This window comes from Pristiophorus japonicus, chromosome 1 (assembly GCF_044704955.1).
Source record: "Pristiophorus japonicus isolate sPriJap1 chromosome 1, sPriJap1.hap1, whole genome shotgun sequence".
Taxonomy (NCBI): domain Eukaryota; kingdom Metazoa; phylum Chordata; class Chondrichthyes; family Pristiophoridae; genus Pristiophorus; species Pristiophorus japonicus.
In genome coordinates, this window is record NC_091977.1 from 469,195,306 (window position 1) to 469,210,901 (window position 15,596).

At 43.7% G+C, this 15,596-nt stretch overlaps 1 protein-coding gene across 6 annotated transcripts in view; it reads left to right on the top strand.

The window, feature by feature from the left end:
- The window catches only part of rnf41l (ring finger protein 41, like), a 177,138-nt gene that overhangs the window by 104,426 nt on the left and 57,116 nt on the right, over positions 1–15,596 (top strand). For all 6 annotated transcript variants that reach the window (XM_070894199.1, XM_070894230.1, XM_070894213.1 and 3 more), the window contains 2 exons: positions 2,291–2,430; positions 12,355–12,517. In XM_070894199.1, coding sequence (XP_070750300.1) covers positions 2,291–2,430; positions 12,355–12,517 — 303 coding nt within the window. The remainder of the gene's footprint in view (positions 1–2,290; positions 2,431–12,354; positions 12,518–15,596) is intronic.

Here is a 15,596-nt window from a genome sequence, read left to right on the forward strand (position 1 = left end):
GTCTGTAAGCTCGTCCACTGCCAGCATCAAAACTATGAGCCATGTTTGCCACGCACGGCCTGCCTGATGTCGTCGTCAGCAACAATGGGCTGTGCTTCACCAGGAATTAATGACCCGCAATGGGATCAAGCACGTCACATCTGCCCCGTTCAAGCCCGCATCTAACGGCCAGGCAGAACGGGCAGTCCAAGCCATTAAGCAAAGCTTGACCCATGTCTCGAGTCCTGCTCAACTACCATACCAGACCCCACTCGCTCACTGCGGTTCCCCCAGCCGAGCTGTTCATGAAAAGGGCGCTCAAAACAAGGCTCTCTCTCGTCCACCCTGATCTCCATGATCACGCTGAGGGCAGGCAGCATCAACAAAGCATGTACCATGATCGCGCAGATTTGTCACGTGATATTGAAGTCAATGACCCTGTATTTGTACTCAACTATGGATATGGTCCCAAATGGCTTGCTCGCACTTTCGTAGCCAAAGAAGGGAGTAGGGTGTTTGAGATCAAACTTGCAAATGGACTAACTTGCAGAAAGCATTTGGACCAAACCAAACTGCGATTCAAGGACAGCCACGAGCAACCTGAAGAGGACACCACCAACTTCGACCCTCCGACACACACACAAGTGGCAACCGACATCACGGTTGACCACGAAGCTGAACTCATCATCCCCAGCAGCCCAACAAGGCCAGCTGCGCAGCAGCCCAGCGAAAAACCAACCAACTCACCTGCACCTGCATTTGTACCGAGACAATCAACTAGGGAGTGAAAAGCCCCAGATCTTCTCACCCTGTAAATAAGTGTACTATTGAATTTGCGAGGGAGTGATGGATCCTGCACAAGAGATTGGTGTGCAAAATCAAAGCGCATGGTATTGGGGGGTAATGTACTGATGTGGATAAAGAACTGGTTCGCAGACAGGAAGCAGAGTGTCGGGATAAACGGGTCCTTTTCAGAATGGCAGGCAGTGACTAGTGGAGTGCCGCAGGGCTCAGTGCTGGGATCCAGCTCTTTACAATATACATTAACGATTTAGATGAAGGAATTGAGTGTAATATCCCCAAGTTTGCAGATGACACTAAACTGGGTGGCGGTGTGAGCTGTGAGGAGGACACGAAGAGGCTGCAGGGTGACTTGGACAGGTTAGGTGAGTGGGCAAATGCATGGCAGATGCAGTATAATGTGGATAAATGTGAGGTTATCCATTTTGGGGGCAAAAACACGAAGGCAGAATATTATCTGGATGGCGGTAGATTAGGAAAAGGGGAGGTGCAACGAGACCTGGGTGTCATGGTTCATCAGTCATTGAAAGTTGGCATACAGGTACAGCAGGCGGTAAAGAAGGCAAATGGTATGTTGGCCTTCATAGCTAGGGGATTTGAGTATAGGAGCAGGGAGGTCTTACTGCAGTTGTACAGGGCCTTGGTGAGGCCTCACCTGGAATATTGTGTTCAGTTTTGGTCTCCTAATCTGAGGAAGGACGTTCTTGCTATTGAGGGAGTGCAGCGAAGCTTCACCAGACTGATTCCCGGGATGGCTGGACTGTCATGTGAGGAGAGACTGGATCAACTGGGCCTTTATTCACTGGAGTTTAGAAGGATGCGAGGGGATCTCATAGAAACATATAAGATTCTGACGGGACTGGACAGGTTAGATGCAGGAAGAATGTTCCCGATTTTGGGGAAGTCCAGAACCAGGGGACATAGTCTTAGGATAAGGGGTAGGCCATTTAGGACTGAGATGAGGAGAAACTTCTTCACTCAGAGAGTTGTTAACCTGTAGAATTCCCTGCCGCAGAGAGTTGTTGATGCCAGTTCATTGGATATATTCAAGAGGGAGTTAGATATGGCCCTTAACGGCTCAGGGGATCAAGGGGTATGGAGAGAAAGCAGGAAAGGGGTACTGAGGGAATGATCAGCCATGATCTTATTGAATGGCGGTGCAGGCTCGAAGGGCCGAATGGCCTACTCCTGCACCTATTTTCTATGTTATGTATGCAACCCTATGTAACCAGCATTCTACCGCCACCAGAGGGCATATTCGTTGGAGTCCCAAGTGATCCCAGCATCCCTTGGGAGCACTGTATATACGCAGGCCTCCCATGCTGTACCAACACCCTGGAGTTAGAATAAAGGTCACACTTACGTCTACAGTATTCAATCACATTACTTTATTCTGGACATAACACTTACCAATAAAAATAGTATTGTTGAAATAAATTGCCTGTAAGCTTAAATGAGAAAAGAATAAAGAAATGTACCTGTTCCTTAAATTAAAAAATTTTTCTGACAGGTATATGCGCAATGATTTGAATCGCCTTCAGATTTGGTGCAAAAATAGACAGCATGGTTGTGAAACGATCTGTTCTTTAGAAGCTATTGACAGACATGAAAGAGAGTGTGAATACAGCCAAGTTCCTTGCTTAAATGCTGGTAAGTGAAAAACAAAAAAATGATTTTGAATATGTTATTATTAGTTAGAGCAACTTGCATTTCTTGTTTTAGCTTGCTTTTTGTAATGAAAGGGAAGAGTATCCATTAACAGATTGAAATTTGAGTAAAGGTGTTCTTGTTTTGAAAATTGGCTCTGAGTGCGACCTAAATCCAAGAATAGACATTTCTTTCTCGAAAAATTTATAGGATGATAGGATACATCAAGCAATTTTAAAATGTCTTACCAGGGCATAAGTGTTTCAAAAAGTGTGCTGTATTTGCATGGGAACAGAATTGCATGGGAACAGAAATACTAAATGGTTAGAGGGAGATTTGTTTTCTTTCCCTTTTGTGAAGAGGAACAATATTCGTATAAACTCCTTATCCTCTGCCAAATTTATCTTTATTATTACCTGAAACTATATTTTTATTGTCTCCTAAAATTGTAAATCTTCTGATATACAGAATTAGGTCAGGAGATAAAACAAGTTCAATGTTTCGATTACGGAAAAAGTGATTCACGGGAAGGTTATAGTACTTCAGGTTGATTTCATTATGATTCTCAGCTCCTTGGTCTTTGTAACTGATAGTAACTCAGTGCTACTGAACCATGCCCCCTGGTGGCTAAACCTAGATTTAAACTGATTCTGTTTTAAAGACCTTAATAATGGAGATTTTAATGAATCTGTACCCCAGAAAGTATGTTTTCATCTAATGTGTTTGGAAAGATTTCAATGAGTCACTGAATATCTGTGCCTTACATGCAGTATTCAAAGAAATGCTGTGGAATATGTTATCTGTGGGGAAAATAGAATAAACAGCAGCGCTTTCTATCAGAAAAGAGTGGATGAGAAATTACCATTTGACCTGCTCATCACATTCCTTCTGTATATTTTGCCTCTTACATAAGAACATAAGAAATAGGAGCAGAAGTAGGCCATACGGCCCCTCGAGCCAGCTTTGCCATTTAATACGATCATGGCTGATCCGATCATGGACTCAGCTCCACTTCCCTGCCCGCTCCCCATAACCCTTTATTCCCTTATCGGTTAAGAAACTGTCTATTTCTGTCTGAGTTATGTTGTGTAATGAGAGAGGCCTAATTAGCAATCTTGTTGTGCGAGGCCCCCTGGGGAAGAGTGACCATAATATGGTGGAATTCTTTATTAAGATGGAGAGTGACACAGTTAATTCAGAGACTAGGGTCCTGAGCTTAAGAAAAGGTAACTTTGATGGTGTGAGACGTGAATTGGCTAGGATAGACTGGCAAATGATACTTAAAGGGTTGACAGTGGATAGGCAATGACAGACATTTATAGATTACATGGATGAACTTCAACAATTGTACATCCCTATCTGGAGTAAAAATAAAACGGGGAAGGTGGCTCAACCGTGGCTAACAAGGGAAATTAAGTATAGTGTTAAATCCAAGGAAGAGGCATATAAACTGGCCAGAAAAAGCAGCAAACCTGAGGACTGGGAGAATTTTAATTAAACAGCAGAGGAGGACAAAGGATTTAATTAGGAAGGGGGAAATAGAGTATGAGAGGAAGCTTGCTGGGAACATAGGGGTCAAGTTTCAGCCTGAGTTGCTCCTGTTTTGGGGAGCAACGAGTTTATAATGGAATATCTTAGGAATTGCAATTCTCTGCATTTAGTTTGTTCTAGTTCTAGTCAGTTAGAACAGTTTCAATTTAAAAAAAAAATTTTTTTCAAAAGGGGGCGTGCCTGGCCACTTACATCTGTTTTGCAAGTTTAGGCAGTAATAACTTACACCAAACTAACTTAGAATGGAGTAAGTGTAGATTCTTGTACGCTCAGAAAAACCTTGACTACGCTTAGAAATCAGGCGTAGGGAACGAGAGATAGTGGGGGGGAGGGGGGATTACAAACATTAAACACTTCACTTTTACAAATAAAGAGCCATCATCAATAATAAATCAATAAATAAACTAATAAATCAATCCAAAAAATAAAAAATAAAAAACAATTAAAAATCACTCAATAAATAAAAAATGATTTCTACTCACCTACTGCAGCACCGTGGAGAAGGAGGGGGTGGGGAGAAGAGAGGGGGGGAGAGAAGAAGATGGGGGAAGAAGAAAATGGGGAGGGAGAAGAAGAATGGGGGGGAGAAGAAGAAGATGGGGGGTAGAGAGAAGAAGATGGGGGAGGGAGAAGAAAAATGAGGGGGGGGAGAAGAAGATGAAGATGACGATGCTGGGCTGCTGCTGCCGCCGGCGACTCTTTGGGTGGGGCCCGCCCCCAGCGAGAGGCCGTGGGTCCCGCCGCCGGCGGGGCCCGCATGAAGCAGATGCCGGGCTGTCGCTGCCGCCGACTCTTCAGGCGGGGCCACCCCCAGCGAGAGGTCGGGTGGGCGGGCCCCGCCGTCGATGACGCCGACGCAGGCTCCCAGGAGGACTTTGGGCGGGTGGCCCCCAGCGAGAGGCCGGGCGGGCCCCGCCGCCAGGTAAGATGCGTCAGGCCACTCGGCCCGCGATAGGAGCGACGTCCCTTCGGCCTGGGATAGGGTCGTCTCCCCGGAGACAGGACGCGCTGGGAGGGCTGCCAGCTACTGCGCACGCGTGCAGCCTCCACTGCGCACGGGCGCAGCTGCCGGCATTGTTTTTGGTACAGGGCTGTAGCTCTGCCCCCAGTAGCTCCTGTTGCGCCGCGCCCCAAGGTGGAAATGGGCCAAAGGCTATCGGAGAATCGCGAGGTAAGTATTCGGCGGTAATTTTTGTTCAATAAATTAGGGAGGCCTCTCCAATGTGCGCCGTCCGAAACTTGAGCACATAAAAACTGACTGCCAAAGCTTCTATAGCTATGTGAAGAGAAAAAGAGTAGTGAAGACAAAGGTAGGTCCGTTGCAGTCAGATTCAGGTGAAGTTATAATGGGGAACAAAGAAATGGCGGACCAGTGAAACAAATACTTTGGTTCTGTCTTCACGAAGAAAGACACAAAAAAACCTTACGGAAATACTCGGGACCGAGGGTCTAGTGAGAAAGAGGAATTCAAGCAAATCCTTATTAGGCGGGAAATTGTGTTAGAGAAATTGATGGGATTGAAGGCCAATAAATCCCCGGGGCCTGATAGTCTGCATCCCAGAGTACTTAAGGAAGTAGCCCTAGAAATAGTGGATGCATTGGTGATCATTTTCCAACAATCTATCGACTCTGGATCAGTTCCTATGGATTGGAGTGTAGCTAATGTAACACAAATTTTTAAGAAAGGAGAGAGAGAGAAAATGGGTAATTAGTTAGCCTGACATCAGTAGTGGGGAAAATGTTGGAATCAGTTATTAAAGATGAAATAGCAGCGCATTTAGAAAGCAGTGACAAGATCGGTCCAAGTCAGCATGGATTTATGAAAGGGAAATCATGCTTGACAAATCTTCTAGACTTTTTTGAGGATGTAACTGGTAGAGTGGACAGGGGAGAACCAGTGGATGTGGTGTATTTGGACTTTCAAAAGGCTTTTGACAAGGTCTTACACAAGAGATTAATGTGCAAAATTAAAGCACATGGTATTGGGGGTAATGTACTGATGTAGATAGAGAACTGGTTGGTAGACAGGAAGCAGTAAGTCGGGATAAACGGGTCCTTTTCAGAATGGCAGGCACTGACTAGTGGGGTGCCGCAGGGCTCAATGCTATTTACAATATACTTAATTATTTAGATGAAGGAATTGAGTGTAAAATCTCCAAGTTTGCAGATGACACTAAGCTGGGTGGCGGTGTGAGCTGTGAGGAGGACGCTAAGAGGCTGCAGGGTGACTTGGACAGGTTAGGTGAGTTGGCAAACGCATGGCAGATGCAGTATAATATAGATAAATGTGAGGTTATCCACTTTGGTGGCAAAAACACAAAGGCAGAATATTATCTGAATGGCGGCAGATTAGGAAAAGGGGAGTTGCAACGAGACCTGGGTGTCATGGTACATCAGTCATTGAAAGTTGGCATGCAGGTACAGCAGGCGGTGAAGAAGGCAAATGGTTTGTTGGCCTTCGTAGCTTGGGGATTTGAGTATAGGAGCAGGGAGGTCTTACTGCAGTTGTACAGGGCCTTGGCGAGGCCTCACCTGGAATATTGTGTTCAGTTTTGGTCTCCTAATCTGAGGAAGGACGTTCTTGCTATTGAGGGAGTGCAGCGAAGCTTCACCAGACTGATTCCTGGGATGACAGGACTGACATACGAGGAGAGACTGGATCGACTGAGCCTGTATTCACTGGAGTTTAGAAGGCTGAGAGGGGATCTCATAGAAACATATAAAATTCTGACGCTACTGGGGAGGTTAGATGCAGGAAGAATGTTCCCGATGTTGGGGAAGTCCAGAACCAGGGGACATAGTCTTAGGATAAGGAGCAAGCCATTTAGGACTGAGATGAGAAGAAACTTATTCACTCAGAGAGTTGTTAACTTGTGGAATTCCCTACCGCAGAGAGTTGTTGATGCCAGTTCATTGGATAGATTCAAAAGGGAGTTAGATATGGCCCTTACGGCTAAAGGAACCAAGGGGTATGGAGAGAAAGCAGGAAAGGTTACTGAGGTGAATCATCAACGACGATCTTATTGAATGGTGGTGCAGGCTCGAAGGGCCGAATGGCCTACTTCTGCACCTATTTTCTCTGTTTCTAAGAGTAGGAAATTCTCACAATTTCCCGGCCAACCAACACCACCAAGAAACATTTATCTCTCTTTATATTTAGGATTGCTAGGATATGAAATGCTTTACCAGAAACAGTGGTGGAAACAGAATCAATAAATAAAGTTAAATGCTAGTTCTTCCTTTATTTATTTTTTCAACATATTTAGTCTCCTGAGAGAAGATCCTGCAAACTTTCTTCCCCACAAAGTGAATTCAGTGAGACTTAATAATTCATTATCAAACCCTACCAGGATTCATTATCCTCTGGCAAAAGCACTCATTGCTCTAGGACCATCATGGAGAGCAAAGATAATCCTTGGCTTTTGTGTTCTACTACCAGCCATCTTCTTAATCCTTTCTCTCCTGCCCCCTCCACACTCACCTCTAACAACAAGTGATAGGAGCGTATGGACTTCTTTGTCACCAAGATAGAGGCCATCTGTTGCTTCTGGTGCTGCTGCTTCCCCTGCTTCCCTTCCTTCCCCTTGCCCATGAAGGAAAAACCTCCTTGCCCCATTCTAGCCCTGAACCTCTCTCTCTCTCTCTCTCTCTCTCCTGTTTTACTTCCGTCTCTCTACATGCCCTCTCTGAGCTCATCCTTTTCATGCAACCCGCTTTCTGCTGCTTCGATCCTATTCTCACCAAACTGCTGACCACCCAACTTCCCTGCCAGGCCACCATGCTAGCTGATATAAATGGTTCCTTGTCTTCAGATCATCATCATCTTCTTGGGTAATACCCCGGAGTTGAGGATGACTTGCTCTCACACCAATATTATGAGTTCTAAGGTGATTAATGAGTCCTATATGGGATCTACAGACTCTGCCACAGGTAGGGCAGGTTGTGGTTGAAGGGACAGGTGCGTGGGGTGTTTGGTTTGTCGTATGCTCCTTCCACTGTTTGTACTTGACTTCTGCATGCTCCCGACGAAGAGACTCAAAGTGTTCAGCGCCTTCTTGAATGCTCTCCTTCAAATTAAGCGGCCTTGGGATTCCCAAGGATGTTGGGTGAGGATGTTAAATGTTTTCAGAGGTTTTGAAAACGTTCTTGAAGCGTTTTCTCTGCCCTCCTGGAAATCGCTTGCCGTGACGGAGCTCGAAGTAGAGTACTTGTTTCGGGAGTCTTGTATCAGGCATGCAGACAATGTGGCTCGTCCATCGGAGCTGATTGAGTGTAATCAATGCCTCGATGCTGAGGATGTTGGCCTGAGAAAGAAGACTGGCATTGGTACACCAATCCTGCCAAAGGATTTGCAGGATTTTGCGGAATTGTTGGTACCTCCAGTGCCTTGAGGTGCCTACTATACGTTCATATCTCTGAAGCATACAGGAGGGCGGGTATCACTGCTGCACTGTGGACCATGAGTTTGGTGCCGGAGTTGAGGTCTTGGTCTTCAAACACTCTTTGCCTCAAACTGCTGCACTGGCACACTAAAGCCGGTGTTAGATTTGATTTGTCGTCCTAACTTTAAGAACCATCATCAAATAAATGCATTGTTATCCATTCTATCCTTGAAAACAACCATTCTATCTCCATTTTTCATTCCTCGCCAAAGTCCTTGAATGTGTTGCTATCTTCCATCTTTTTTGCAACTCTCTGTTTGAATCTCTCCAATCAAGTTTCTGCCCCTCCCAGAGCACCAAAATGACCCTGACCAAAGTCACAAATGACATTCACCGTAACTGTGACCATAGTGCATTATGCCTCATCATCCTCCTCTGCAGTCTTTACGTGGTCACCCACTCTAGCCTCCTCCAATGCCTCGTTTCAGTTGTCTTGGATGAGCTGTAATATTCTTCAGTATGTAATAATAGTGGCAATATAATGGACATGGGGCTAAAAATTCGGCTACCTTGTGACGGGTTTTTAGGCAATATTTTACCATTTTTGGCGAAAAACAGTGCGGCGGGAAAATCGGAAAGTCTTGCAGCGGCGTTTTTCAAATACCACTGGAGAGAGGAGTGCCGCCGTGCAAGACTTGAAATATCGCTTTCGTCAAAAAATTTAGCTCTGAGCGCACCTGTACTTAGATTGAATAAAAGCGCCAAGGAAAAAGCTGCATGGCAGCCCTTGGATCAGCAGTAAGTATGAAGACCTGCAAAAAAGGTAAGTTAAAGTTTTTATTTTTTAATTCTTTTGCAGTGATTCTCCAGTTAAGTGTCTTGTGAATGTTTTGTGATTTTTTTGTTTTGTTTTTTGCAATTTATTTTTAGATGTTTTCCCCCCCCCCCCCATCCCCCCTCCCTAGGCCCAACTTGCAGTGGCATTAGCCTCGGAGTAAAGTTGGCAAGGATCACGGTTTGCGCCACGAATCCTTGCGCAACACCAATTTTTACCGCTGCGCAAATTGAAGCTCGACTTTACTGCCTCATAGCCATAGTGTTGCCATAACGATAATTTGGGCGAAAAAATACAATTATTGCCGAGAACCGAATTTCTAGCCCATAGTCTCTTACATATTGTATACTATTCAAAAAAATTATGCAAGTAAAGTAAAGCCATAGTTTCCAATTTTTAACCCAATTGTTTGAAGTATCCCTTTGCCAATTTTTCTTTAGGTGGAATTTACATGTGTTATGGATGTGGTATGTATTTAACAATGAATTTTGTTGCAGTACAGTATTTAATCCTTGATTTCACAATCAAAAGTTTTATTCTCAAAATTGATTTTGTGGATTTTTGGTGCAGTGATTTGAATGATTTTTTGTGCTAGGTTAGCTAAAATTGTACCACACTTACCTCTGATTCAGATGATTGTGAATCCAAACCCTACACCATGGCTTGAACATGTAAAGTAAGCTAACACTCCAGTGCAGAAGGGAATGCAGCATTTTCAAGAGCGTCAACCTTTGGATGGGATCAATTCCAGTCTGCTTGTCCCATTAGGTCAGCTGGACATAAATGACCCAATATCACTATTCAAGCAAGAGCAGTAAATTCTTTCAGTGTCTTAACATTCCTTCCTCAACCAAATAGCAGATGAATCTTTGTGGAGAAGGGCTATCATGTTTGCCTATATAGCAACATTAAAAAAAAATAATTCATTGTATTAAATACAGCCGTTTAATTGTGAAATGTGCTATTAAATGCAAATATTATTTCAGTTTTACTATAAGCACAATATTTAATTATTCTTAGTGCTCTATTACAAGTTTCCCCATTCAGCATAATCATATTTGGATGATCTCTTATTTAATGTTCATATTGTGATCTATATGTTTAATTTGATGTTATTCCCCTTGATCACTTCTCAACTCAACTCCCCCTCATTGCTCATATGCTAGCTGACATTGTTGATGGTTCCATTTCCTCAGATATCATTCCACTCCATTTTAAAACCACTCACCTCATCCAACCTCTTCAAAAGAACCACTCTTGACCCATCTGTCCGCTCCAATTACCATCCCACTTCTAACCTACCTTTTCTCTCCAAGATTCTCAGCTTCATGATCATCTAACTCAAAACTCCCCATTTGAATCCCTGTAGTTGGACTTGCGCCTTTTTCGCAGTACCTAGACGGACATGGCCAAAATCATAAATGATATTCTGTGTGACTGTGACCATGGTGCTTTATCTCTCCTTGGCCTTTCTGCAGCATTTGATATGATAGAAGAGGGTGGCATATTCTATCAGCTTTTCTTATTGTTCAGCTTTTTGAGACTGCCCTTGTGTGGTTCTCTTCTTATCTAACTGAACATAGCCAACACATCTTCAGCAATGGCTTCTCACTTGCAAGATTTTCTGATTTTCTTCCTTGCCAACCCTATCCTATCTCTGCAGCTTATTCCAGCATTCTGTCGCTCCGCCCCCACACCCTTCTATCTTCCAACTGCAAATTTTAAATTGTACACATTCCTTTCAAATAATACCTCTCTCGGCATGGGTAATCCTAGAGGGAGGATCCAGGAAGATACTCCCTGAAAATGTTGAATTCTTAAAAAAATTATATATTCTGACTAATTTTAGAACACTTCTTATTAACTTCATATAGGTGATAGATGGGGTGTGTGTGTGTGTGTGTGTGTGTGTGTGGGTGGGTGGGTGGTGTGGGAGGGTGAGTGAACTGACATTAAAAAGACAAAAGGCAGTGAAAACAACCCCAATGGGAATGAGAAGCTCTTTTAAAGAGCCAGCAAAAGCACAATGGGCTGAACACCTCCTCCTGTGCTGTAAACTTATAAGAACGTAAGGACATAAGAATAGAAACAGGAGTAGGCCATACGGCCCTTCGAGCCTGCTCCGCTATTCAATAAGATCATGGTTGATCTGATCATGGACTCAGCTCCACTTCCCCACCCGCTCCCCATAACTCCTTATCCCCTTATCATTTAAGAAACTGACAATTTCTGTCTTAAATTTATTCAATGTCCCAGCTTCCACAGCTCTCTGAGGCTGCGAATTTCACAGATTTACAACCCTCTGAGAGAAGAAATTCATCCTCATCTCAGTTTTAAATGGGCGGCACCTTATTCTAAGATCATGCCCTCTAGTTCTAGTCTCACCCATCAGTAGAAACATCCACTCTGCATCCACCTTGTCAAGCCCCCTCATAATCTTATATGTTTTGATAAGATCACCTCATCCCTCATAATCTTATACATTTTGATAAGATCATCTCTCATTCTTCTGAATTCCAATGAGTAGAGGCCCAACCTACTCAACCTTTCCTCATAAGTCAACCCCCTCATCCCCAGAATCAATCTAGTGAACCTTCTCTGAACTGCCTCCAAAGCAAGTATATCCTTTCGGAAATGATTCTGAAATAAAATTACCAACTCCACAATGCACAATAAATGGACAACTGATTCTGAAACTGAGGCTAAAAGCCAACTCGAGGAAATGCGTGAATGCACTTTTGTGTCACGACGTCATGTGCATCAGTTGAGGTCAAATTTCACAACCAATGTACAAAGATGTCATATCATGTACTTCTTTGAGCAGACATTTTCCTCATTTCCAAAATTTGACGAAAAGTTGATCACAACAGCAACTTTTTTCAAAATACCATATTTAATTGCATTTACTTGCCTTATCCCTACATCTTCAAGGTAAGTAGGCATATCAGATTGGAAAGTCATGACATTGATGTTAAATTCCTTGACTGAAAATTAAATTCAAACCAGTTTCAGTTTAAAAATTATTATACTATAGTCCAGAAAACCACTTCCTTCTTGTACTGTTTGCATGCTGTAGTGCTGTGTTGGTGTTTTGTAATGTTTTACTTTTTAATTACTTTCTATAAAGTTTTTAATATATTTATACAATTTTCTCCAAAGGTTGTACTGTTCAGGTAGAACGACACAACCTGGAATCCCACATGGCGGTGTGTGAATATCGAAGTCGCGAATGCTCAAATGGATGTGGCTATGCTATTCTCAGTGCAGATGATGCACAACACAACTGTGTAGCAGAATTGAGGACAGAACTAGAATTGCTCAGGTATGTAATTGGCCACTTCAGAATCTGACATCAAGCTGGAGAAACAGATTGATTAGTAATTTCAGTCTCTCCATAACTTTCAATCCAAATTCCTGGTTCTTGTTGGATTTTAGGTCTTGTAGGTCCCCTGCAGTCAGAATCAGGGGAAGTCATAACGGGGAACAAAGAAATGGCGGACCAATTGAACAAGTACTTTAATTCGGTATTCACTAAGGAGGACACAAACAACCTTCCGGATATAAAAGGGGTTGGAGGGTCTAGTAAGGAGGGGGAACTGAGGGAAATCCTTATTAGTCAGGAAATTGTGTTGAGGAAATTGATGGGATTGAAGGCCGATAAATCCCCAGGGCCTGATGGACTGCATCCCAGAGTACTTAAGGAGGTGGCCTTGGAAATAGTGGATGCATCGACAGTCATTTTCCAACATTCCATTGACTCTGGATCAGTTCCTATCGAGTGGAGGGTAGCCAATGTAACCCCACTTTTTAAAAAAGGAGGGAGAGAGAAAACAGGGAATTATAGACCGGTCAGCCTGACATCGGTAGTGGGTAAAATGATGGAATCAATTATTAAGGATGTCATAGCAGTGCATTTGGAAAGAGGTGATATAATAGGTCCAAGTCAGCATGGATTTGTGAAAGGGAAATCATGCTTGACAAATCTTCTGGAATTTTTTGAGGATGTTTCCAGTAGAGTGGACAAGGGAGAACCAGTTGATGTGGTATATTTGGACTTTCAGAAGGCTTTCGACAAGGTCCCACACAAGAGATTAATGTGCAAAGTTAAAGCACATGGGATTGGGGGTAGTGTGCTGACATGGATTGAGAACTGGTTGTCAGACAGGAAGCAAAGAGTAGGAGTAAATGGGGACTTTTCAGAATGGCAGGCAGTGACTAGTGGCATACCGCAAGGTTCTGTGCTGGGGCCCCAGCTGTTTACATTGTACATTAATGATTTAGACGAGGGGATTAAATGTAGTATCTCCAAATTTGTGGATGACACTAAGTTGGGTGGCAGTGTGAGCTGCGAGGAGGATGCTATGAGGCAGCAGAGTGACTTGGATAGGTTAGGTGAGTGGGCAACTGCATGGCAGATGAAGTATAATGTGGATAAATGTGAGGTTGTCCACTTTGGTGGTAAAAACAGAGAGACAGACTATTATCTGAATGGTGACAGATTAGGAAAAGGGGAGGTGCAAAGAGACCTGGGTGTCATGGTACATCAGTCATTGAAGGTTGGCATTCAGGTACAGCAGGCGGTTAAGAAAGCAAATGGCATGTTGGCCTTCATAGCGAGGGGATTTGAGTACAGGGGCAGGGAGGTGTTGCTACAGTTGTACAGGGCCTTGATGAGGCCACACCTGGAGTATTGTGTACAGTTTTGGTCTCCTAACCTGAGGAAGGACATTCTTGCTATTGAGGGAGTGCAGCAAAGGTTCACCAGACTGATTCCCGGGATGGCGGGACTGACCTATCAAGAAAGACTGGATCAACTGGGCTTGTATTCACTGGAGTTCAGAAGAATGAGAGGGGACCTCATAGAAACGTTTAAAATTCTGACGGGGTTAGACAGGTTAGATGCAGGAAGAATGTTCCCAATGTTGGGGAAGTCCAGAACCAGGGGACACAGTCTAAGGATAAGGGGTAAGCCATTTAGGACCGAGATGAGGAGGAATTTCTTCACCCAGAGAGTGGTGAACCTGTGGAATTCTCTACCACAGAAAGTTGTTGAGGCCAATTCACTAAATATATTCAAAAAGGAGTTAGATGAAGTCCTTACTACTAGGGGGATCAAGGGGTATGGTGAGAAAGCAGGAATGGGGTACTGAAGTTGCATGTTCAGCCATGAACTCATTGAATGGCGGTGCAGGCTAGAAGGGACGAATGGCCTACTCCTGCACCTATTTTCTATGTTTCTATGTTTCTATGTTTTATAGACTAGTCATTTATCCTGTACCCGAATTAAAATTGGTGGATTAGAAATAACAGAGACATATAGAAACATAAAAACATAGAAAATAGGTACAGGAGTAGGCCATTTGGCCCTTCGAGTTTGCACAGCCATTCAATATGATCATGGCTGATCATGCAACTTCAGTACCCCATTCCTGCTTTCTCTCCATATCCCTTGATCCCTTTAGCCGTAAGGGCCACATCAAACTTCCTTTTGAATATATCTATTGAACTGGCCTCAACAACTTTCTGTGGTAGAGAATTCCACAGGTTCACAATTCTCTGAGTGAAGAAGTTTCTCCTCATCTTGGTCCTAAATGGGTTATCCCTTCTCCTTAGACTGTGACCCCTGGTTCTGGACTTTCCCAACATCAGGAACATTCTTCCTGCATTTAACCTGTCCAATCCCATCAGAATTTTATATGTTTCTATGAGATCCCCTCTCATTCTTCTAAATTCCAGTGAATATAAGCCTAGTCGATCCACTCTTTCTTCATATGTCAGTCCTGCCAACCCGGGGATCAGTCTGGTGAACCTTCGCTGCACTCCCTCAATAGCAAGAATGGCCTTCCTCAGATTAAAAGATCAAAACTGTACACAATATTCAAGGTGTGGCCTCACCAAGGCTGTTTACAACTGCCGCAAGACCTCCCTGCTGCTATACTCAAATCCTCTTGCTATGAAGGTCAACATGCCATTTGCCTTCTTCACCGCCTGCTGTACCTGCATGCCAACTTTCAATGACTGATGCACCATGACACCCGGGTCTCGTTGCACCTCCCCTTTTCCTAATCTGTTACCATTCAGATAATATTCTGTCTTCCTGTTTTTGCCATCAAAGTGGATAACCTCACATTTATCTACATTATACTGCATCTGCCATGCATTTGCCCACTCACCTAACCTGTCCAGGTCACCCTGCAGCCTCTTAGCATCCTCCTCACAGCTCACACTGCCACCTAGCTTAGTGTCATCTGCAAACTTGGAGATATTACATTCAATTCCTTCGTCTAAATCATTAATGTATATTGTAAATAGCTGGGGTCCCAGCACTGAACCTTGCGGTACCCCACTACTCACTGCCTGCCATTCTGAAAAGCACCCGTTTTATTCCTACTCTTTGCTTC